Raw genomic sequence first — 25,478 nt, forward strand, 5'->3', positions numbered from 1 at the left:
ATGATTAAATAACTAGTCTCTATGATTATGGGATTTGAGGACATCTCATAACTACAGCAGTGTCCAGTGCTTCCTCTTAAAGCCCTATATCTGTTGTCTTAGAGTTTGGGGTTTGGAATACACAGCCAAGAGAGGCATGTTCAATTATGAATGGGTCCACAGCTATTTAGAGGGGGGTGCATTTATTTTTGTGATGGAATACAGAGCAATCTTTTAGATCAGTGTATGGGTGCAGTGGATTTTCAAGCAAGCGGGAATAGGAATTCCAGTGTCTTTCCATATACTTGACACTGTGTAAAAGAGGAAAAAATATGTACCTAAACCCTAACCTTGTACTATAAAATCACAAAGACAGCAGAAGAGCATCAGGTTTTCTCTGCTGGCAAGTACCATGCTATTAGATGATATTTTCTCTTGTAACCTGAGAAGGGAACACTCAAGGTGATGTTAAATGTCTGCTTTCCATTTGTGAGGTCAGGATTTTCTAATGAGCGCAATGAGAACAAAAGAGCCAGTGAACTGCAGTTAGTTGGCCTTGAAAGGACTACAGATTGATCCAGCTCAAAGTGATTATGTTCCATTAGGTTTTTGTAGAAGAAAAAACAACCTTGTCAACTATATCTAGTAAAATAAATGAAAAAATGTCAGCAACTGTGGACAGGCTTATGTAACACAGAACCCAGTTTCATTATTTCATGATTTTACAAGATATATTGCAGTGTGATCCATCCTGTGTGCCAGATCTGCAGTAAATTGATCCTGAAAAAAATTACAATTAAAATATAATTTCATTATTGCTTGGAACATGTTATTACCTTTTTGGCTGAATTATTATGTTACTAGTTAGCTATACGATCACTGATATTATTTTGTTACTATGTCTTATTTTGTTGCAAGAATTGCCATAATCTTAAAGCACAGAAGTCCGGCATAGAATTTCACTGACAGTTTTGTCTTTGCCTAGTTACATTTTATCTTGTTAATTTGTTTAGTCTCTTTGATTTATGAGTTATTTAGTTAGCAGGAGCAGATCACCTCACATTTTCACAAGTGGACTTTTGAATATTGCAAATTTACCTCCATAACGTTTCCTTATCATTAAGAAAAACACATCTCTTTTTTGTGGGGGATGCAGATGATTAGATAGCTGAGAGGTAAAGAGCATTTCAGAAACCAGCCTTTAATTTCTGGAGGCTGCAGTTGGCTGAGATTTTTTTTCCCCCTATCTTGCCGAGCCGGTCAAGGGTCTTGTCAAAGAGCAGTGATTTGAGAGGCTCTCTGGTAAAACAGCTGGTGCAGGGATTTGCCGCTTGTTTATCAGTGGGACGCTAAGCTTTCATCAGCTGCAGACAAGGAAGGCACAGCACGACGGGGGATGGCGTTCACCTCTCTGCGGCTTGCGTGTGAACCTGAGAATAAGGTGTATTGTAAAGGCTGCGAGGATCAGAACACCACCGAGCGGCATCGGTCAGGGTGGGAACGACACGGCAGAATGAGCCAGGCCCCAGGGTCACACTCGCCGCAGATTAGGCTTGACGCACGGGGCTTATCCCATTTGGTGGCTCTCCTCAACTCGTCCAGTGTTCTCCGAGTTAACAACAACTGTCAGTCACTGGGAAGCAAAAAAAAAAAAAAAAAAGAAACAAACCCAAAAGCACGCTCCCTCCTGCCCTACCTGCTACCGACACCCTGTACAGGCAGTGTGTTTATTGTATTAGTGGCCTGCCTGCCCCGATATTAAAGAGCGCTCTTGCCGCATGGTCTCGGAGCAGATGGGAAAGAGCCTCAGTGATCCGCATGGGCCCTGATCGAAGGGCACACGGGCATTAAGTGGAGGAGCTCTGTGCGCCTCCTCTGGGAGCCCGGCCGATGCCGCAGGTGATGCGCGCTAGCGTTTCCCTCGACAACTCACCCGCGACACTCTGCGGGTTCACAAGCCAAGGCGAACGTGTTTTGCTGATGAAAAACAGTTGTGTGTTTTTTTTTTTTTTTGATATGAAACCCTGCCAGACAATGTTGGCAGTGTGAGCAGAGACTGAGTGGGACTGTCAATGAGGCCCTCTCCTTCCCAAGAGACTCGCTGAGTCATAAATCATTTTGGAACCCTAGGACATAACTGGACTTATTCAACATTTGCAACAGATAAAATGGGTATCAAATCCATTGTGTAAGGGTTTTTGATTGAAATTTAAATTAAATTTCTATTGTTTAATTACATCTTCGTAAACAAACAGCTTTTTTAATGATCAGCTGATGTAATCATAATGATGTACTGATATAGATTCTTTACATGATTACGTTAATTACTTTAGTAGTCACCATTAGTTGTCATTTGTGTAAGATGTTGTGTAAAGGTATCACCCTCATACATTTGTTACTTAGTACAGTACGAAAGGTATTCCCGCTCAGGTGGAATAAAGGCATACATCAGCACTATATCACCCAGTGCAGAGAGTAGGAGACACACCTGTGCAGTATGCCCAATATCCACACTGTGACTCCGGGAGTATGGGCAGCTGTGTGAATCCTCCGTAGAGATGGCTTCACAACTAAAAGTAATGAACAATGCTGGGTGATATTCTGTGAATTTCAAAGAGGATTCTCGTGTAAAATGTGAACATATGGAAAACATCTAGATAACATACCAAACAAGAATTCTGGCTGAAGCCTGATTTGTACTGATGTCAGTGCTGGAGAACGTATAATCGCTGCAGTGATGTTGGAAGATGCTGTAAAAATTATGAAGCAATGAAAAGTACACTTTTCATGCCACCGGTATACTGGTCCCCCTTGTTATTCATCATGCTCAGAGAGTAGACGTGCCCTCAGAAGTCCTCTGTTAGCTCACGCATTATCCGGGGGGGGGGCATTGACACGGGAGCCTCGGTTGTGGTGGGTGAACAGCAACGGAAGAGCAGCTCAGCGTCTCTCACGAAGAAGATGTGGACGTCAGCGGATTTGCGGGCATTTTGTTCTGCGGGCCATGAAACGACTGATGAGCCAGATACCCCCCCCCCCCCACCCCGGTGGAGAGCTGCAACGGGGGGCTAATTATGCCTTTAATGACCCCCGCGGTTCACGTGGAGCAGAAATAACGGAGCACGGGCCGTTCCTCCGAGGCCAGCTACGAGCCGGGTGGAAGGGGCGAGGTCATCCCGCTGTCACGAACAGGTGTTTAAATCTCAGGGCAACTAATGAGAACGAGCGACTTGCTGAAGGAGACGGGGAGAATGAAAGCGCGGCTCGGAGAGCAGCTGTAAAGCACACAGTCGCCCTCGTTCATTGGTGCCGGCTGCATATATAATAAGCGAGGATCACATCTGCCCGGTTGTACAGATCATAACACATCTCTCAGCCTTTTCCCTGCAGTCATCACAGTGTTTCATATTCATAGAAGCCTTCGCCGCAGATTACAGGACAGCATCCACGTTATTCATAATGAAGATGTTTGGCATAGCAGTTACTTGATAGACACCAAACACTGCACATTTATTTGGTCGACCGTTGATAATGTACATGTAACAGTTTTATCCAAAACGACTTACAATTGAGGCAGAGCACAACACAAGCGAAATGCCATATAAGGAGCCAACAATATCAGCAGCATAATTACTACTGGTACACTACTATCCCACACTACACTTCTGTTCTTCTGTGCTGGATGTTGCTCTGGATAATTGTAATGTAACTACACTTTTAATAGTTTGAATAAAATAGCCATTCTCAAATGTGTTACAGCCAAAGTGGTTCAGTGAAAACTGAAGTGTAGTACGATAAATTAGCCACAGATTCCCCAGGTCTGCTGGACGTCACACCACGCCTGTGTGACTGATGGGTTGTCTCATGTTAAATCGCTCTTGACCATCTGCGGTAATGAATACATAATCGCCCGGCTTGTCCTGTGTTTATTTCCGCCCTCTGCAAAGGGAGCTAATGAGGTTCGTATAGACGGGCTGCCTCGGAGACCTAGGCCAACAGGCCGTACCTTGCAGCTCATTGACATGGACGTGTGATGTACGCGTAGCGAATGTGGCATGGGTACCTGCTGACCCCTGTGCTAATGCTCCCTCTGGAATCACGCGCTGCTCGTGATTTCATACGGTACAGGAGCAGATGCGCCACAGTCATCTCCTCCTATCCCCCCCGTACACAATGTTTATTTATTCCATTGCAAATGCTCTTATGTGAGATGACCATGGCAGTTCTGCATGGAAGGGATTAGCCTTCAGACCCTCCACCCAGGGCTGTGGTGGACTGGGAGTGGTTAGGGGGTGTGGCTGGGGTATATTTTGTGGAGTGGCCTCTGTAATCAAAGAAACAGCTAAGAGATGCTGCCCTGTGACTTATTTAAATGGCCCTCTATGTTGCTGTAAAACAGTCATATTATTTATGCTTTTTTTTGCTGAATGGAAGAGTGTGTAGTTTACTGATGACAACCATTAAGTGAATTATTGAAGCAGTTTGCAGGGCAATCCGAGAAATCACTTTTTCATTGAGCGTGCTATCATTTAACCTTTACAGTAGCGACAACCCAGTGTTAAGTAGCCCTGATGAATTACTAGTCGATAATAACGCTGGTGGATGTTGTGCACCCATTATCTCACCTAATTCAGTTTATTCAGACTCACATCTCAGTGTGTGTCAGAGGTTAGGTTGTGCGTGGGAGTGGGGGTGAAGGTTGGCCATCCACTGAGAACAAATGGAATGTGAGTGTCATAATGGACCTCTTCTGTGACAACCAATCAGCAAGGAGTGTGAAGAGATCAGAAGCCACAGCATGGTAATAGTGACAAAACTGTGGGTGTTCACACCACAAGAGTGAAACCATGCATTTCTTGGGAATCCATCTTTACAGTGGTCATCTGGAATCGCAGGGGAAATTTTACCAAAAAAAAAACAAAATTTTGTAATCAGACATGAAAACATCTCATAAGCCCCTGTATTGAATACCCATAGACAAGAATTATTAAAATACAGTTGCTGCATAAAACAAAAGTGTTTGTGTTGGTCTGTACCTGTGACCTTTCCAAGCATAGCACGTCTAGTCCCGTAAGTCCCATTGCACGTGACATGTTTCATTTTCAGTACCTGTGTGGGACACTAAATTTTTCAGTGCCACCCCAGCAAGGAAAATTTTGGTAAACTCAGAGCGCAAAGGACTAGGACTGCACCCGACTCAGACTTTTGTCAGTCGAATCGGATTTGGCTTTGCCATGTTCAATGTTGTTGAATGATAAGCAAATTTTTGCGTATAGAGATTGCATTTAACTTTGTTAGGGTTGTCCTTCAAAAGTTCAAAATGCCACCATATTTTAGACTTTTTCTGAGACATGGTTATAGCTAGCCTAGTTTACCAACCACTCCACCTCAGGTTTCAGCTTCTCTCATCAGTTAACCACCGTGGCACGTTGTCACGTGGATTTTTTTTTAGCAAGCGCACCGGCTAGCCCTGTTACAATATAAAAAAATATTTATGATTCCCCTTATTTATAATTCCTCATTGAAGTGTTATCCCTGTGCATTTTTGTAAGCTTCTATCTGTTTTATCCTGTTGTTGTAATGCACACTGACTGACCAAAAAAAAAAAAAAAAACACTGCTCAACGTGAAGAATCTCAGTCAACTGATAGGTCGCTGACAGATGATTCAACTCATCAGCTTTCAGGGGGCAGCCCTACAAAGAACCTTAGCAGAAATTGTAAGTTACATTATGAGTAAGTTACATTACATTGGCATTTAGCAGACACTCTTACCCAGAGCAACTTGCATAGGTTTTTATTCATTTATACAGCTGGATATTTACTGAGGCAATTCTGGGTTAAGCATCTTTGCCCAAGGGTACAGCTCCAGTGGCCTAGTCAGGAACCGAACCAGCAACCTTTCAGTCATGAGTCCTGCTCCTTATCACTACGCTACACTGCCGCGCCTTACTGAAGTAAGACATGGTATACTGTATAAGATGCTAGCTGTATCTCTTAATGGTAGCAATATTTATTTTTATATCGCCTTAGTTTATGAAAATGCATTTCATGTTCAAGGTTCAAAGTAAGTTACCTCTAGATGCACTAATGTATTGTAAAACAAATGCTTTCTGTGCAAGCTCTCAAGCACAGGATGTGCAGCAAAGCTCTGTACACATCACAACCACTGAAGTATACTTGCAAGATAAAGATTTTTGTAAAAAGATGACAGCAATAAATTTGGAGTGGCTCAACCTTTCGACCAATTTTCATTTCAGTAATTACACGGTAATGGTACAGACTTACATTTTAATGCATGTGATGTATGATGAGCAACCTCTCATTTCATTCTATTCTATTGCAGTTATTCTTTCGTTGATCTCTGTCAATAGTTATTTTGGTCGTTTAACAGAATTGTGGTCATTACCTCAGGTTCAGATCAATATTGAGATTGCTTTGCAGTTACGTCTCTAAATCTGCAGCAGTGCCACTCTTCAGAAACCTGCAATTACATAGCCTACTGAAATAAACTGATATTGACATATTGACACACTTCTAGATAACAGGGACTACAAAAAGTAAGTGTAGTCAGCCCTCTGGGGTACTTTCTATAAAAAAATCTGTGCATAGGGATTTCAGTTCTGGGATAACGAGATGATCTCCTTAATCCAATGCAGGCTTTATTTGAAACTTCTTATTAAATTGAAATGTGGTACTTAGTCCTACTAAGATTGTACTGAACCGTTTTTGAATGCCTGTCACTCAATGTGCAGTTTCAGGTCACAATGAACACTCATTAAGGGTCATAAATGATTAGGTGAAGGAAAGCAGATTATCTGATGTTCATCAGATAAAATCTGATCACACACCAAAGACAGCATTGTAGCGGGTAGCAATCATCTAATTCTAGATTCATCTAAACATCCTAGTACTTGTGCTTTAATGTGAAAATGTTTAACGTGAAAAAGCTCTGTGCATTGTCCAAACAAAGTAAAGCACTGATTATTAAACCATTTGGAACAGTCAACTGCTCATGTAATATTTCAGAGGTCTTCTGGTACAATATATGTTCAGCAAATATAATATATTTTCAATTAGTGTTATTTCTGTTTATTAATTGTGCTGTTTATGCAATAAGCCAGGCTCTGTTGGATGACTAATGAAATGTTTGATGATTCACTTTTACTTGAAAATGGATAATATTTATTCACTGGTGTCGCATAATAAAGGGAAATGCATACTGTATACGAGATAATGAACCACCGAACATCTGCGGGCTGATGACACTGACTTTAAGAATGTAATCGTTTGGTGGTGGTCACATGACCCTGTGTTGTACTTGGGTGTTCCTTAAAAACTGGAACATTGGGCAATGTCCATTTGCAATGTCATTTAATGTGGGCAGTGCTAACATCTTATTACCAGCACAGCAGCATCTAGTGCAGACTGCAAATTGGATTTGGGTTTGGACAGGGATGTTATCATTGATACAGCCAGTTTCCATTAAAAAAAATTAATAGGTTCCTGCGTCTTGGGTCCAGCAGAATTGCTTAATTGGCTGCTTTGTTACTTTCTCCTCCTCTATTAAAACTGTTGTTTAAATATCCCCAACTCTGTCAAAAATAACATAACACTGCATTTTATCCTGAAGTTGGTGCGATGTAAGACGTTGAATTGCACACACACTTCAATGACCTTCAGTTGAATCAGCTGAATAACTATTATACAGATAAATTAAAGTCTCTTCTGACTTCAAGAAGACACATTTAAAATATAGACATTCTGCTTTTCGTTTAACCCCTGTAACCTCAGCTCCTAACTGAAAAAAAAATGGAATGGAATTAATCTTTTCACAGACATTTGACATAGTTGAGTAGATGGAGGTAGAATATGCTTAATTCAATTGAGCTAGGCATGCAAATGTAAGAAATGAAAGCTTTCCCCACCTGTATAGCTGAGCAGAGTCATTATTATAAATGTTGGGTTTATGACGCAATGTTTATGCAATAACTAGAATCATTACAGAGGATGCACAGTGCAGTTTCTGGTCTAAATCAAGTTACTCCAATAGTCAAAGGCTTTATTCACCTTAAGCAGATTATAAATCAGAAGAAGAGGAACAACAGTAGTTAACTATTCCTGTTCCTTAGTAAATGCAGTACAGTAGTGTCTCATTTTCATTCATTGACATGAGATTGAAAGTAATGCTTGTAATTTGAATCCTATTACAGGGTAAACACAGAGTAAATGATGTCCAGTCCATGAATGGAAGGCCTTGCTGTTCTGACTTTCGAATACCACTCTGCAGGCTTCCAAGTGGCTCAGCTGGTTCAAGTATTTGGTTGTGGGTTGTTACTCTGGTTTGACTCCCAGAATACCCAGGAGTCCTGGCCACAGAAAAAAATTTGCTTCCATTAGTGTTACAATCGCATCATTGCTGTGCGCCCTCTAGCACCCCATGAGGCACCTGTGAGTCAATTAGATGACATCAGCGGGGATGCACCTGTCCTCCCTCTGTCCGATCTTCACCTCACTGTGGCGTACTTGCGCGAAAAATATCATATCGTATTAGCATTTCAGAGCTCATTTCAGTGTCACTTCAGTGCTCTTTTGTGAGCACAGAGAGGTGAGCTTAGTTTACTACAATGGCCAGTTATGGACTGGGTGAAAAAGTGGGAATGAAGTATAAAAGGAAATATGTTATATATAATATAAAAATAATAGAAATGCTTACAATAAAAATACCACTACACAAGTCAGGCATTGGCTATGAAACGTCAACCACTGTGACCTTTCTAATTGATCCATACTTGTATGAATTACAGAATAGTGATATTCAAAGTCTGTGCACGCATTGCGGTGGTTGAAAAGTCATCCTGGCTGAAAAGTCATCCTGGCTTCAAATAATAAGGAGGCTTACCTTATGGATTGCTGCAAAAATGAATCAAACAGCATGACAGCTGTCAGTTTTAAGGATTGCAAAACAATGTTTAATCAATGTTTTGCTGTGAAATCCAATAATGGTTAAAGGTGTTGGAAGGGCAGGACGATGTAGAATGTTTGTATTACAGAAATAGAGAAAATAGAGTAGAACTTCTTTTGGTTTGAAATAAGACAACCGTTTTCATCATTCAAAGCTCTTGGGTTGATAATGGGGAATAGTATGATTACAACATTGATCGCAAATACGCAGACAAACCGTAAGCGTTTATTTTTCCAGTTATTCCTTGGAGTGTTGATGTGACAATTATGACTGACATTTGCAAGCTTACAAATGGTTTCAAATGTGATTCACATAGCAAACTACTACGTGAATCACAATGTCCATTATAATATGAATTGTAGTAAAATTGTCTCTATCATGGTTAGGGTACTGAGCTTGAAACCAGATGTTTGTTAGATCTAATCCCATATAACATATTTTTACCTCTGTACATAGCACCTAAATTGAAGTCTTTGACTAAACACCCAGTCATTTAAATGGTTCACCTGGGGTAAGCATAAAAAGCATGAAAATTACGCCCATATGCAGAAGATGTGATACATCATGTTCCTTCCAGTGTACCTGAGGTACTATCCTGTAAGCTGTAAAGCTCTTCAGCCACTCTAGCTGATATTTATAATGAAAGAGGCCTTCTTGCTGTTTACTCTATCGTGGAAGCATCGCTTGGATTAAGTAAAAGGTCAGCGCTACCCTTTCACTTTAATTCATTTTAGCCACTGTGTGTGCTTTTGTGGAAATCACTGAAATGAAATCAGAATATGGGACCTTCTCCCCTTTTTACATGTATTGCTCAGCTGTACAGTCACAGGAAGACTCTCCAATGGTAAAGCCTTTATTTGATGCTGCATTTCAGATTGATGGCTAAATGGCAATGCCAATCTCTTGGACTGTTGATCCATCAGAAAATAGAGAAAATATCTAAGAGGTCGTTTGAAATATTGTATTGTTTCTAAAATGAGTGTTACTATGTCGGAAATGTAATGAGGTTCTAGATTTGTTCCTAATGTTATTTCAGGTTTTCTCCTCCCAAACGCTGTTTATTGGCAGGTTACAAACAAACCTGCATTTCCAGCACCAGCTGAGCTGCATGGGTTTTATGGGCTGTATAACAGCTATTCCTCACTTTGATCAGTGGAAAGAAAAGAATACGCTCATACACCTCCCCAAGTGTCATTTATATTGTGTGTTTTTACAGTCCTGCCATGGAGAGGTCAGCCCTAGCTATTGAACTTAAGCCCGCCTGAAGTGGCTTTATATCATTTGCAGCATGCAGCATGCACACTGTAGTCACACAGAGTGGTCTGTGTGAATCGTATCAGAGAAACTGTTTCAGATCCTTCACATTGCTGACAGAAACCTGCACTGCGTTTTCCAATCCGGTGTAAATACTTGTTCTATCCTACATGTCCAAACCATAGCCAGGTCTTCCCGTCTGCCTGGAGCAGGCTGGACGCTGTGGAGATGTCTGCTTTTACGGTGACTAGATTGTCCCAACACCCTCTTGTAATAGCACACCTAATGAGGACTTAAGCCTCTGTGCTGCTCAGGGGAACTACGTCACTGAGTCCACTTTATCTTGAATCGTTCTTTTACACAAAAATGCCAACGCCCAATTATACACGCACCCTCCAATCCGCAGTTGGTTAAACAAACCCTCTCATCAGTGTCATAAGCTTTCTCTCTATGTCAAAGAACACAGCCGTTAACACTGCTGCGTTTGCCAAGACCTTCTTAATATCCGTCACCAGCCTAAGCAGGAGGTCAAATGTCAATCTACCTCTTTGCAATCCGCTCTGATGAGTTGAAAGCCCCTGTTCTCTAGGAGGTAAGTCAGCCTTTAGACAGTCATTCGTTCCATCAGTTTACACAGTGTGGAGTGATGGCTCTCTGGTTCTAGTATAGGTATTACTAAAGCATAAGTACATCCCCATGGATGTAATCCAAATGTCATTGTAGAGACAAAACCACCAGACCAACCATTAGAAAGGTGCTGGAGCTTATCACAGCACACCATGTAATAGATTTTTCCCCTGGTGATGGCACTCTTAGCATCCAGTATGGAAAAATTTGCATCAAGTGCATTGGAAAGTGAGGTCATTTGACTGGAATGTCTTCATATATTGAGAAGCTCAGCTGCTGGCTGTGCACACACTGAGCCCCTAATGAAACACAGTGGCAAAGAAAGAGTAGCAATGCTTCAGCATAATCAGCACCAAACCCCTTCCAACAAAACACGCAGTACCCATGGGTGATACAGATCATACCCCACAGGGGCGTCCGAAGACGTGCACCAACATACAGTACATGCAGCAGTAGAAGTATATGTTCAAATGTAAAACATAATACCAGTCAAACCACCCTGTGCAAAAGTAACATACCTAATATTATTTCCTCCAGTATTATCATATCTAATATATATAATCTGGAGGAGCAAAAACAAGTCTGTTCCTGTGTCCTTTAGCAGCAGATGACCCCTTTTAATTGCCGCTGCACAAGAACTTTTCTGTGACACTTTTGGGCATCTTTCTCTCCCGGCATCACTTCTCTCCCACCATCCCCTCCCTAGTCGCACCTAGTCACAGCAGTGCTGCACCACCACCAATCAGTCCAGATTGCAAGCCCTCTTTTAAGGCCATGCCAGTCTTTTGCTGGATTGCTTTTCACTTTATACCGTTTTTGTTAAAAAAAGCAATTTGTAACCTTGTAAATAGTATGCTTTGATCTTTCAGTCTACATTACCGGTGCCTTCAGTTGTTTAAACAGCCACAGCCATTTTAGTTCATTGCAAAATCGGCTAGCTGAAGGAGCAGTGACTGATGGTTGTGTTTGCTTCTTCTCACTTCCGCAGAGCTGGAGAGCCAGGAGGTGTCGGACAATACAAAGAGCCCCTCTCCATTCCCCATGTCCTTGCCCGCCAGCTACCAGGTGCTTGATGCGGACTACTTGTTCCTGAAGGAGGCCAGCCAGGACATCATGCAGAACTCCAGCATGCAGACCTACTCGCAGTCCCTGGTCATCCTGCAGGCCAGCCGCCCGCCCACAGTCAACGCCAGCTACGGGCCTCTCTCCGTGGAGAGGGTGGTGCCGCTGGACCTGGTCCAAACAGTCCAGCTCTTCCGCTCCACCAGAGACTTTACGTTCAACTGGAAGGTCCAGTCCTTCGTGCTGACCCGCCGGGTCTTCTCCTCGTCGCCCAAGGTCCGGGTGCTGTTCTACGTGGCGGGCAGGGACTGGGACAGCGGTGATGCGGGCCTCACGGATGAGCTCCCCTGCGTCACGGTGTATGCATTCTGGCAGACGCAGGAGGTGAGGGCCTCCTGCTACATCCAGGGGCAACGGGGCACCTGCATGGCGGAGCTGGAGCCCATGACCAGCTGGTTCAGCCCGTCCGGCGAGAGCTCCAGCCGGGAGAGGCAGGAGCCGGCTGAGGGAAACACCATGGAGCTCTACTACCAGGCCTGCCCCGGCCCCTGCGGCAAGCCTGCCACCGAGGACGACAAACGGCGGGGTGGGGCGGAGCGGCCGCAGGCGGACGACACCCCCGTCACACCCATGCAGAGAATCGGCAGCGTGCGTCTCCTGCAGGTGCCCCAGGGAGCCGCGTCCGTCTCCCAGCTCAAGCTCGGGGACGCCATCATCATACAAACCTCCTCCAAGCCGCTGAAGAGAACGGACATCGCCACCTTCTACGTCTTCATGTCCAGCTCCTCCTCCTTGGACAGATTCACGCTCAAGTAGGTGTCACCTCAGGTATTTTCTAGTTTATTTAGTCTTTAAATGACTTTAGGCTTGCCAACAGTATCATCGAATCTAATAGTGCCATATTATTCAGGTGTCATTCTTTATTATACTCATTTATATTCTGGTCATGCTGAAAATGACTACGCATTACATTACATTATTGTCATTTAGCAGAAGCTCTTATCCAGAGTGATTTACAATTTTTCATGTTATCCATTTATAGTGCTGGAAATTTACTAAGGCAATTCTGGGTCAAGTATCTTGCCCAAGGGTACAGCAGTAATGCCCCAGCGGGGAATCAGACAAGCCACCCTTCAGTTACGAGCCATACTCCTTATCCACTAAGCTAAACTGCTGCCCCTTATTGAAGTAAAACATGGTATACTGTATAAGATGCTATCTGTATCTCCTGATGGCAGCAATATGTATTTTTATATTGCCTTAGTGGATCAAAATGCATTTACTTATTGGTAAACTTTGTATCAACATTTCTGATGAGAAGTAGATTGATATGATTCATGTGCTTATTTTTAGGCTCATGGAGGGTCAAATCAGCCAAAATTGAAAATAAATAAATGAATGGCTAAATTAATAAATGAATGAAAGAAAAGTCTTTTGTGTAGACCAAAATCACTGTACGCTGGTCACTCGCCCCAGCTGTCCTTTTCAGTTTGACAGACGTGCAATGTCTTAGCAGTCCGAGTAAATCCATCTCTCATCAAAAAACAAAGAAAAAATTGGGGAAATGGGATTTAGGCAGGATTATGGCCTTTCTCTGAAAATATGATAAATGTTAACCATCTTTCTGGGAATTGCAGCGGATTGTCTATGTTAAAGAGAAAAATACACAATGCCAATAGGTGGATGGTAATGGGATTTAAAACTGTTATTTCAACTTCCCTGCTGCAGTGCTCAGCCAGTCTTTTCATCAGACTGCGAGAGACAGAGTTTCTTTCTTGTGTTATAGCTTCCTGGTGCTTTGGTTAGGGTTAGTGTAATGGCAATAGGCATGTTGTCTGTTTCACCTAAAATAACAGTGGCTGTTCATTTTGAAGCGCCATTTGTCAAATAAATTGTATGACACAGTTACTCCCACTTTGTACGAGTTCATTCTTGAATGGCCCTCAATTTTCTATTTCATGTTCAGTTTAATTCTCTGTAATTCCCTTTATTTTGTTACAGTTAAATAATTTCATGGAAAAACAAGTAACACAAGTATTTGTAAGGTCAGGAATGATCAGAAAAAGTCCTTGATTAAAATGCCAGTGCGTATTTATCACACTTCATGCTGAACTACCAGTAAAATTTATTTACTTGCAGCTCTCTTGTGGCTTTGTGAGTGTGACAATGCATCTGGATATTTACCTTCCTCTATTTCAATACCATTCAGATAGACAGAAAGAAATATAAGAAGTTATGTACTGAGACTGAGATTTTAAAAACACTTTTGTAAAGGTAACAGAAACTATATTAACAGGAAATCTGTACCTTAGTTTGCTAATTATGAACCAGAAAGATATCAGTACTTGCTCCACATCAGATTTAAAAAAAAGTAAAATTGCAAAGAGTAAGAAAGCCATGTCAATAGATAATCAGATAAGTATGATTTCATTAATATATAAATATATATGTGAGCCTAATTAAGGTTGACAGGCAAGAGGAAAATCTGCTAAATCCAGAATGAAAACAAGCACTGATGTAAACCATGATGAATCCCTAAATACATTTTGAAATGAACACATTTCAAGCCTTTTTTAAAAAAAGCTTTTCACCCAGCTTGGTAGTTTTTTAGAGATGTCATTTCACTCCAAACATCTGCCATGAGAAACACAATAGCACCCTGTCCTCCAACTGGCAGATTATAACTGCCAATTAGCTGATACAATGAATGAGCCAAAACCAGCAGCGTCAGGGCATATGCCCGACTTGCTAGGAATGGACTAATATGCCACGCCCCAACATTTCGACCACACCCTGCTCTTCCCCAGTCTGAGGTCATGGCTTATCAGTGTATTCCTATCAGATTCATGCCACATTCTCATCTTCCATGTCTTTTTGAACCTTTCACATTTATGTAAATCCAGGCTAAAGTGAAATTTACCTGAAGGGTTATATTTAAAATGCTTTAGGTAAAAAAGTGCTTTTTCCTAAAAGAATGCTGTTCTTTGAGAGACTTCTTGTCCATTTTAATCTATTGCATAAGGTCTCACAGGTCAGTGTCTAGCACAGACATCCAACCCAATGACAAGCAATTTATGTTTCTGTTACTGTTTTTTATTTGTTTGTTTGCTTATTGAACACTGTTTATTAATCTAATTCTTCAAGTATGTTGAAAGTATTAAAAGATTAAAATGCATTTCCACTCCCTGAATCCTGTTTGGTTTCCGGCTTTCTTCCAGTTCCACTCGCTGCTCAGACTATAAATATTTAACAGCGGTGTCCCAGTTCAATTAACTTTTTTGGCTGGAGGAAGTTTGAATCTCTCTGCCATTAACGGGGGAAAATATGAAAGAGTATTGATTTATTTACATTCAATTAACATTTAATCGGGGATGTCTTAATTGAATTTGCATGAATAATGCATAGCCTTCATGAAATGATGCATGCAGATAACAAAGGAGTTAATTCCACTTTAGAAGTTGCCAAGAACAGCAAATTCTGTTAGCAATCATTAACTAAGGAGACTGCCTGTTAATTCAAATGGAGTTAAACTGAGACGGCCAGGGACTAAAGCATATCATGACGTTGGAAACTTCAAAGCACTTACTACTAAAGTACTCACTACAAAAGTGTGCACAAAGCTAGCGGAATGGGAAATGTATGGTGTACTTTGGGTAGCTAAAAGTGAAAACTGCGATGGTTTGGTTTTGTTCATATTTGTTTTTCAACCTACGCATGAGCATATTTTTATGAATTATACATCTGGGAATGCGATGGCAAGATGGTTACTTATGGTCACAGACCTATTTAAAGAACGACTCAGATTTCTATTGAACTTGCAGTTTACCCTTCTTCTCAGCTGTTCCTGATACCTAACAAAATGTCATATATCTGTTGTAAAATTAAAGGCTAGGATTACAGGATTAGACATGTTGAATCTTTTACATATTAGATTGCAACAGGTAAAGTGCTGGTTTGATTTTTGGTACTGAGTGTTTGAACAGTCCTGCATCTCTCTCTCTCTCTCTCTCTCTCTCTCTCTCTCTCTCTCTTTCTCTCTCTCTCTCTCTCTAATGTGTGTTGATGGCATGTGCAGTGTTTCTCAATCCTACTCCTGGAGCCCCCCTGTCCTGCATATCTTTTATCTATCCTTGCTCCAAACACACCTGATTGAAATTAGTGTGATGCTCTTGATTAAATCAGGTGTGCTCAGCTAATCAAAAGTGCCACTGATGAGTTCCGTCAGGTAGGTAGAGCAGGGAAAGATGGAAAACGTGCGGAGCAGGGGGGCCCCAGGAGCAGGATTGAGAATCAGTAGATTAGAGGAATGGATTCTATGAGTACTAGCAATGCAAACAGATTGTGCCTCTAAGCACTGACTCTAGATCAGTTTCCACATTTGCACAAAATGGTTAAGATATACCTCAGTGAGAATGTGCCTCAGGAGAGATGAGATTGCAGTGGAAGTCGATTCATTGGGTAACTTGGTTCTATCAGAGATGGCATGTATGTTATATGAAGTTTTATCTGTTGCCAAGCTGTAGCCAGCAGAGACACACAATATTTTGTGTTTGAGGATTAAATTTTAAGATGGTTTCATTATGATTTCATGTTGACTGAGACTATTTCTGAACCTGATGTTCTTTCTTTGATTTGTGTAAAGAAGGCAGGTTGTGTACCACAGTAGAAAAAAAGAAAACTTTCTTTAATTCATTGCTTAGATTTAAGAGCATTGCGGTTGAACTGAACAGAGGTTTTCAGTTTGGTTCCAGTCTGCAAGACTGAATGGGGCACTGCTCTCCCTATTGTAGAATATTTCCACAGTTCTGCTCCTGTCAAGGATGTGGAAATTGTGGCAAGGAGAATCTTTTAGGTTTTAAGGAAGTCGCAAAGTCCCCAGAAGCTTTGTAATGTGTTCGCAGCATGCAAACAATGCCATAAACCTATTCCCCATTCCTCCCTTACCAGTTTTCCTCACATCTGTAGGTTGCCAGAAGGTCTTGGCACACATGTCCTGAGATTCATAAAATCACCTCTTTTAGTGGGTCAAGGTGTGATATAGATGAGGTAGATTTTTATTACCTTGATCTAAAGATACTTCCTCCATGCTTTCTTAAGAGTATACTGACCGTAATTGTGCATTCAAAGAAGACAGAGGAATGATCTCAGCATTTCAGTTTCTGAGTTTTGCTGATCCCATGTGAAGATGGTGGTTTGACAGGCAGAGACAATGAATAATTGTTCGGAGTTGCAACTGAAACCCTTCAGAACATCCAACACACACGGCCGTATTATGAATATTACATTACGAGAGGACTCGGCCTGCCCAGATTTCAGCCGCCATTTACAGTGCACACCACACACACAGCCCGTTTCATGGTGGGCTCATCGCTGGTGAGCATCTTGAAGTCGAAAAAGAAGAAGGCCCTCTCGGAAAAAAGCATGCATTATTCATCCATCATTCACTCATAACCCTTACTCGTTCATTCATGCATCCATGCAGGAATGTGAGAACCAGAGTCTGGTGTGTGCAGTAGTTCAGGCCTGGGCTTCGGCTGGGTAGGCTTGACCCCCCTGTATGAGAATACTGAGTTAGGGTGTGAAGTTTAATTTGGCTGAGGTGTGCAATTCCCATTGGGGTGTTCCCTTAGAGGCCTGGCAAGAGTGCACCATGCTGGATCCACTCTGTTGCCTTCATCACACTTTCAGAGTTCAGCAAAGAAGAAAGGTCAAGGGAATAATATGCTCCCATCCAATTTTTTTTTGGTGGGAAATAATTTAATATATGATAATTCTTTGAAAATGATGTTTTCTAATGTTTATTAGCATGTATTTACACATTTACATGCAAATGATGTACAGTAACTAGACATTATTTTACTTCTGCAGTTCTCAAGTAATTCTTCCAGACATTGTATACTACCAGTAACATTTCTTTCTTGCTCATATTTTTTTTTTAAATAAAACTCAAATGACGTGATACAGATTACACAGGCACAAGATAATTCAAGATAAAGTATACTTGCCAGAATTGAAGATAAACTGCTTTCTATAAAGAAAAAACTTAAACCAAAAGTCAAGTTTCAGTTTGAGGAAATAAGGAATTGTTGATCAGTGAATTGGGGTACTGCTGCCTTAACCTTCTCACACCTGCACTAGCATTTCAACAACATGGGGAATTAGCTTGAGGTTGCCTAAACGATGGAGAGGGAGGGCTCTGCATGGACTGGCAACGATTTCATCATGTTAACATAAAATAAACATGGTGGATTCAACAATCAGTCCTGAAACCAAATATTAATACAGGCAGCTGCAAGGCTTAATTACACTTTTTATACACTGTACCTACCTTAAAGCATAACTCTAAAGTAGCTGAATAAACAGATGAACTAGGTACCTGTGATGGTGTAGTCTAATTATGAATCAGGCTGGAAATTTTATGTTGGCTGCCGGCAGCAGCATGCGTTGCTCAAAGCGGTTTTCGTGCTGGGTCAGTCCAGGTAGAGTCTGAAGAGGTGCGTCTTCAGGCCCCGTCTGAAGGCGCACCTCTTCAGACTCTAAAATGATGAATTAAACTGCTTTTGTTATATTATAAAAATGTCTGTTGAAAACAATGACATGAAACAGTCACAGGTAGGTGAATATTATTGTGTGCAAATAAGAGGAGCAACAGGTAGAAATGCTTTCATCTCGACGCTTCTGGTGTCCTTTTTTGCTCTCTAAATCATAGCTCTGATCATCGCCGCTTTAGAACCCCATAAATTACTCTGACCATACGTTTATCCAATACACGGACAGATCCTTAATGCTGCGATGCTAGTTTTTCTAAGGGAAGTTATCTCTTCCCCAACGCTGCAGACACTTCACATTTCATGCCCTGTGCATGAGACTCATGGGGCGATGTATCACGCTCTCACACTGAGCCCTAATAATATGATGTATTACAACATGTTTTCTCTCTCTCTCTCTCTCTCTCTCTCTCTCTCCTGATTTACGTTTATCACAAGGCGAACATGTTATTCGTGTGATATAAAGCTGGGAAGCAATCTCACGCGTCGCACTTTGCTGACCTTGAGATCTCTGATGCTGTTTGTTACAAGCGCGAACGTGAAAGAGCAAATAAGAAGTTTCCCCAGTTTAATATTCTAAGTATTATGGCTGTGTGGAGGGACTCAGCCAACCGTGGTTGTACCCGGCGCTCTGACATCGCTTCTCCAGACTCATTTGAGCAGCGGGGGGATTTATTTAATCAGCGCCAGGACCGGCTCACTCCTCCCGTCCCGCTCCCATGCAGACAGTGTTTACCTAAGCAGCGGTGCTGAAAATAGGCTTTTTTTCTCCCAGCTTTGGTACTTTCTCGCCCCTCCAGCCGTGTATCTTAATCACTGTCAGTTTAAATCCATTTCCAGATCGCTCGTTTACTTTCAGTACTCCCTCAGTCACTCGGCTGCATGGGATTTATGCACACACGGAGAAAATCCCCCCCCACACCGTGCGCATGGCGAGCGGAGCGGGGGCACCGGAGCATTGTCAATGGTTAAAGTCCCCAGCAGTGGAGGCAATCGCTCTCCCCTGATTCGCGTATTACCGTGATTCTCCGCCACCACAGATACAGGTCGCACTAGGAGAGAGGAGCCGTTTGAGCTCTGTGGCACGCACGGCTCAGCGGCTTCACGCTCCATCGCTCTGTCCTCTTCCTCATCATCGCGCCATTAATTAGGAAGCCTTCTGTTTCTGTAATGGTCAGGGCTCAGCAGATGTCTGTGTTTTTCATGCAGTTGATGTCTCCCTGCTACCCTGGCTTAATGTTCTGCCGTCTATACAACAAAATCCAGACTGACAGTGACAAAGCGACCGGAGATTAGCGAAGGCACGACGCCGTGTCGTTGCGCCCGAACCTAATATTTTCCTACGAACGGCCCGGTTCATCGCTCAGCCATTGTCTTAATGCCATCTTTCCAGATGGTCTCGCGTTTCTCTTGAAAGCAACGGCACTGTAGATGGCAGTTTGCGTTGGAGAGTGGTTCATTCTTACTGGAGATGAATGGGGAATGCGCCTACCGGGCCAGATGGCAAAGCAGTGGCACATCCCTTTCTGTTTTTGTCGGGACTTCATTGACATTTCTGTCATCGCTAACGTCATCAATCAGCGGCGCGGGGAAATGAGTAGTAACGAGTCTGTAAACATTCAAGGACTGTCCTTGCACCGAGAATGGCAGCGTAAAACAAATCCTAGGTAGAAGTTTGCCTCCTTGCCACTTCCGTATGGAACATGATGTCTATGCTACAGAAAATCCACAGTGACGCATACATCTGTGGTTTAAAATTAAAAATTCAGCGGACTACCGTGATAAGTGGCCAATTAAACCATAGGAAATTGGATTGTGTTTCCGAAGCCCTGACTGGGACTCAGTGAGCACATTTGGGTTGTGAGCAGAACGCAAGCTGAGCATGCTGGACTCTGGAGCACTAGTCTGTGTGACATCTGCAAGGCCAGCTCTCCCTTTTAATTAAATCAAAAACTATTCAATGCAAAAAAAGATTCTATCTAATTGCACGTCATTTCCATTAAGCAATTTATTTGTCAGTTATTCAAAACAGCATGTCTCTGACATTAGAACAATGAAATTAAAAACATATTAGCTCTGTAATCAGTTGGTTTACAGAGTGCCTGGCCGCGCGGACCTCTGGGACTCCCTCAATGGCTGCTTAACATTCATTTGAGCGTCACAGAGACTTTTTATCTATTAGCTGTGTTCTCTGGCCAAGCCATCTGGTGCTCCCGTCGCCCTGAGACACCTAATGGCTTTTTTGGAAAATCTCCTCGCAGGCCTAAATCACGGCCGCGGATAGTAAATGCCACACCGTCGACAGTGGGGGTGGCACTGACCGGCTAAGGGAAGGCATTTACCTGTAAAATTGATTACCGCGTTTGCTTTCTCTGCCTCCGGTGGCGGCGATTTCAGCATTAACACCTGTTTCCCTGCGGCGGTGCACGTGTCGGAGGACGTCAGCGCAGTTGGGAATGGAGGGCGGATTAGCAGAACAATCAGTGAGCAGCGTACACCCCCCTCCACACACCCCCCATCCCCCCACCCCACCCCCGCAGCCTTGCCATCGAGAGCTGCAGTTCGGGTGAAGGGGGGGGGGATTGGGGATTACAAGAATGCGACACTGTTTCTAACTGGCACAAGATGTGCCGAAAGGAAATCCTGGTGTCAAAGTTATATAAAGCGGGTTTTTTGTACAAAACAAACCAAGAAATGCCAGTTCTGCTCGTGCTAGGTGTCATTGTGCCAGTTTTGCTGAGAAGCTAATCGTTAACCATCACACCACATGGTCATAACCAGCTCAATTACAACAGTTCCATAACTAACACTCACGTCTCAATATGCAATTCAGCATACTCGCTAGGGTCCCAGCACATAACCAGCTTTCTCACAGTGATGAGTGTGCAGCAGAACCAGGACAAGGGAATATTTTGGGGCATACTTTGCATTTAGTGACCAAACATTACATTACAAAAAGTTCCTACATTATAAAGTCTTACATTATAAAAGTTCTGCAAAATTTTGGTTTAGCTTGGCAGCTAATCCCCAGCATCTGCTTCTGCAAGGGATTCACTGCCCTCTAGAATAGAGAAAACAGGAAACAAAGACCCCACCCACCCCCCAAAAAAATAAAAAAAGTTTGGACTTAAAGGGTCAGGGGGCCACTGGGGCATGTGACAGGGGCGGGAGGCTGCATGTGACGGGGGGGTGGAGGGCGTTGAGGGGCCGCTATGCAGATCGCTCGCTGTCTGTCAGCCTGACACCCCGGCCCGAGCTCAGAGCAGAAGTGAGACGGATGGCAGGTGCAGCACCTGAGAACAAGGCTTCTCACACGCTGTCAGCTCCGCTCAGCGTGCCCATCCGTCTTCCCCGCGCCGCTGCCTCCCCGTCCGCCCCCTCGTCGCTGGCACCGCTAACCGGGGCAAAGCGTTGCTTTTCCTGCTCTTAACCGCACAAGAAAACACTTCACCCCCCCCTCCCCACACACCCCCAAACCGGGGGCTCTCTCGACTGCGTCCTACAAGAAGCGAGCAACCGGCCTCTCAGGACCGAATGAAAAGAGCACTGGCCGTGTGAGCCTCTCACAATGTGCTTCGTTCTGTTTAGACCCTCAACCGATAGCTCAGTGTGCATAGACCCTTGTGTTGGTTGGTAGTAGAAGCTACGCGAAAACACCCTAACCGGGTGTTTTTAAATGCAGCTTTTTACTTAAATATGATAGTGTAGCATAACCAAATGGTTGCTGGTTTGATTCCCTGCCGAGGCACTGCTGTTGTACCCTCGGGCAAGGTACTTAATCCAGAATTATCTCAGTACATATCCGGCTGTATAAATGGGTAACTTGTAAAAAAAACCTTCTAACCAATGCTCTTCTAACCAACTGCTCTGGATAAGAGCATGTGCTAAATGCCAATAATGTAATGTAACTTAACATATGTACCTAGGTACTTAACCCATAAGAACAAATTGCTGCACTCTTTGCAGTAAGTCATTTTAATTCCTCAGTGAGAGAAACAGCCTTTCATTTTAATTTAGCAATTAATCCTTGCAAACTATGATGTGTGCATACCTGTCAGCGGTGAAATAATGACATAATTATTATGTAAACATTACATAAATGTTGAATGATAAGAAATGGCATAAGGGTGAGTGCGCACAGGCCTCTTTACCTTCCTTTCAGTGCTGAAGTTGTAGAAGTATTCCCGAAAGTCTTCAGCATGAGTGTACTGTGGAGAAGGATGGGTGGTGACAGGTGTGTCCTCATCCCTGCGTACAGACGCTCCGTACGCCCTCGGCTTGCCACACATCCCCCTGCCCCAGGGGCCCCGTCACCGTCAGCGCCTTAATCACAGGCTGCAGAGAGTCGATCCCCCCCCCCCAAGTAGAGTGGGACAGAGTCCCGCATTCACCCCTGCCGCCCTTCCCCCAGAGAGCCAACCTGCTTCTAACAATAGAATCAGAACCTGACGAGTGGCTGCTCCTCTCTGCACCACTCACTTTAATAGACAGTGCAGAGCATCCGGTCACCTTCAAACGCGCTACAGCCCAGCTCAGGGACTTAAAATACGCTGCAACGCATCGCCTGTTCCCCTGCGTCCTCTATACCCCCCGCCCTCCTGCTCCGCTTTGCCTCTACACCACACCCTCTGTTTTTTTTTTTTTGCTTGGATCTGTTTGACTGATAGTGCAGACTTTCTACACATAGTTTCAATGTAGAAATGTTTTCTTTTGTTTTTCAGTTTAGTTTAGTCCCCCATTCTCTTCTATTATTCTGAAGTGCTCGATAGTGTGTTGGTTACATCTACAATCCAGTCCACAAACTGATCATTTTAAGCATCACTGGGAAATAGAGGTGATTCAAACTAATGCATGTGTAGAAAAAAACACCAATAATTCCAAGAGTCACTGTGATAAATGGATAGTTAGTTGGTGGCAGTGTAAAGCCTATGGTATTTTGGCCTGTCTGAGCTTGGGGTTGCCTGGATGGCGTCCAGCACTGTGGCTGCCAAACCTTCCCCTGCTGGTCCGTTCGGCATAGTGGAGGTTTTGTAAGATTGGAGGGGTGACTTGCACTAAGCGAGGACAGTCTCCCCCTTTACCCTAACCCCTCACATGTCATCAGTCTGCCTCCTCACGTCAACACTAACAAATCCATCTTGTCGCCAAAGAGCGTTGGAGGTGAAGGCTCGCCATGTGGCATTGTCAGAGGGAGATCAGAGGGGTATCTGCCAAGATTAGCACTCCCTTGAGCCCCTGAACCAACAATCCTGATTACATCTTGGTAGAGCTGCACCTACAGATGTGCTGAACTCTCACACACACACACACACACACACACACACACACTTGCATGACAGGAAAAAATGCAGTAGCACATATTCTTGGTTTCTTTTTGCAAAAGAAGACTTTCCACGAAATCACTCGCTGGAACAAGGCTGCTCTCCTGAGTGTCCTTGAAACCGCTGGGCAAATTCCATCTGGAGGAAATGTTTGCCATCAGATTGGCGCTCAAACATTGCGCATTATACCTCCCCCGAGACCTATAATGTACACGGGATCATTTGCTGCTTTAAATGTTTACTTGAAAGATGCGGGAATAAACCAACAAGCATCATCATGAGGTTCAGTGAAAAATACCACACTCACAGTCCTCTGCGCCCAGGAAAAGGGATTCACTTCATTTTGTCGTATTGGAAGTTTTAAAGAAGGGAACATCATCGTCCATTTAATTGAAGCAGAATCGCTCCGGTGCAGATTGCAGCACGTCTGTGTGTCGTAACAGATTTGAATAAGTGGCAAGAGTGTCTCCAGGCTGTAATAAAGCAAAAAAGGAAAGGCAATTTTGGAACATCACGTGTGGAAGGCTATTATGGATGCAATGTGTGATTTTATTCCACAGGGGTGCAGTGAGAGGGAACAGTAATGCTTTTCAAATTGTGTTCACACATTTATGACTCTCAGAAGTGGAACTTATAGCAAGTTGGGCCTACTCCTTACGGATTTACTCCTTTGAATGTCATACAGTTGTGAGGAGCAGGTGGTGTGTGTATGTGTGTGTGTGTGTATGTGTTTGTGTATTTGTGTGTGTGTGTGTGTGTGTGGTGTGGGTGGGGGGAGTTATTGCACTCAAAGTGGAGTACAGCAAGGCACTGAATTTCTATGTGATCTCGGTCCTTTTCCATATCGATTTTCCCGCACCTTTCAGGATACAAACATGCCCTCCTCCTTCGCTGTCTGGATAGGTCACCGTGATTAACGATGGTAGGTGACACATTTCCTCATTCGACCTCGGGACCTGCGCTCCCCCTATTGGCCTGTTAAATTCAGGGGAAGGCCAGGACAGACACTCCAATCACACCTATCTCTGTTTGCTTTTAATTCCAGGAGTCAGTTTAGCATTAGCAGTCAGCGGCCTTGCCATCTCCACTGCTTGTCAGAGCAGTGTGAGTATTCAGCTCCATTAGATAATGTTTATCCTTTACAAATTAGAGGCCAGTAGGGCAACAAACCATTAGGATAAATAAATTGTCTGTGTGACAGGAACAAAGGAACAGAACCTTTGCGATGAATACCAAACGAGTTCCCTGAGTTCCCTGAGTTTTTTTTTTTTCCTCTCAGCAATCAAGCTCTCCCTAGAGGTCCTGCTGGGTGATATGGATCATTACTGAACACCTGTATTTTAGTCATTTACATGGTGGTATTTTATACTTCTCTATTTTAATTGCCTAAGTTGGGGTCTTTACCATTTCAGTTCAGTCATTGCTGAAAATAAAGTGAAATTCACTTCAATATGTTCAATATTATATACTGAAACATTCTGATTGAAAATAATAGGTGATTTTCAATTTATGAATTGAATTTCAGTTAATCCCCTGAAGTTACTGGACTGAGATGGAATTGACCCCAGCTCTGTTAATTGTCCAATTGTTTGGTTTGCCACAGTAGTTACATGGTTTCAAAACTGATGTTCTCATTTTGCTGTTAGTCTTCTGTGCTGTGCTCTTTTGTCACTTTATTGATGGAGGTGTTGTGCTCAATAACATTTGGTTGATTGATTCATGCC

General features: G+C 43.1%; 1 protein-coding gene across 1 annotated transcript in view; it reads left to right on the plus strand.

Annotated features, from left to right (window-relative positions):
- Nucleotides 1-11,795: 11,795 nt before the first annotated feature.
- The window catches only part of LOC118776084 (transmembrane protein 132C), a gene marked incomplete at its 5' end in the record, with an annotated part of 34,417 nt that continues 20,734 nt past the window's right edge, over nucleotides 11,796-25,478 (plus strand). The window contains one exon of the mRNA XM_036526161.1: nucleotides 11,796-12,697. Within this exon, the coding sequence (XP_036382054.1) occupies nucleotides 11,796-12,697 (902 nt within the window). The remainder of the gene's footprint in view (nucleotides 12,698-25,478) is intronic.

The sequence above is a fragment of the Megalops cyprinoides genome, chromosome 4, assembly GCF_013368585.1.
Source record: "Megalops cyprinoides isolate fMegCyp1 chromosome 4, fMegCyp1.pri, whole genome shotgun sequence".
NCBI lineage: Eukaryota > Metazoa > Chordata > Actinopteri > Elopiformes > Megalopidae > Megalops > Megalops cyprinoides.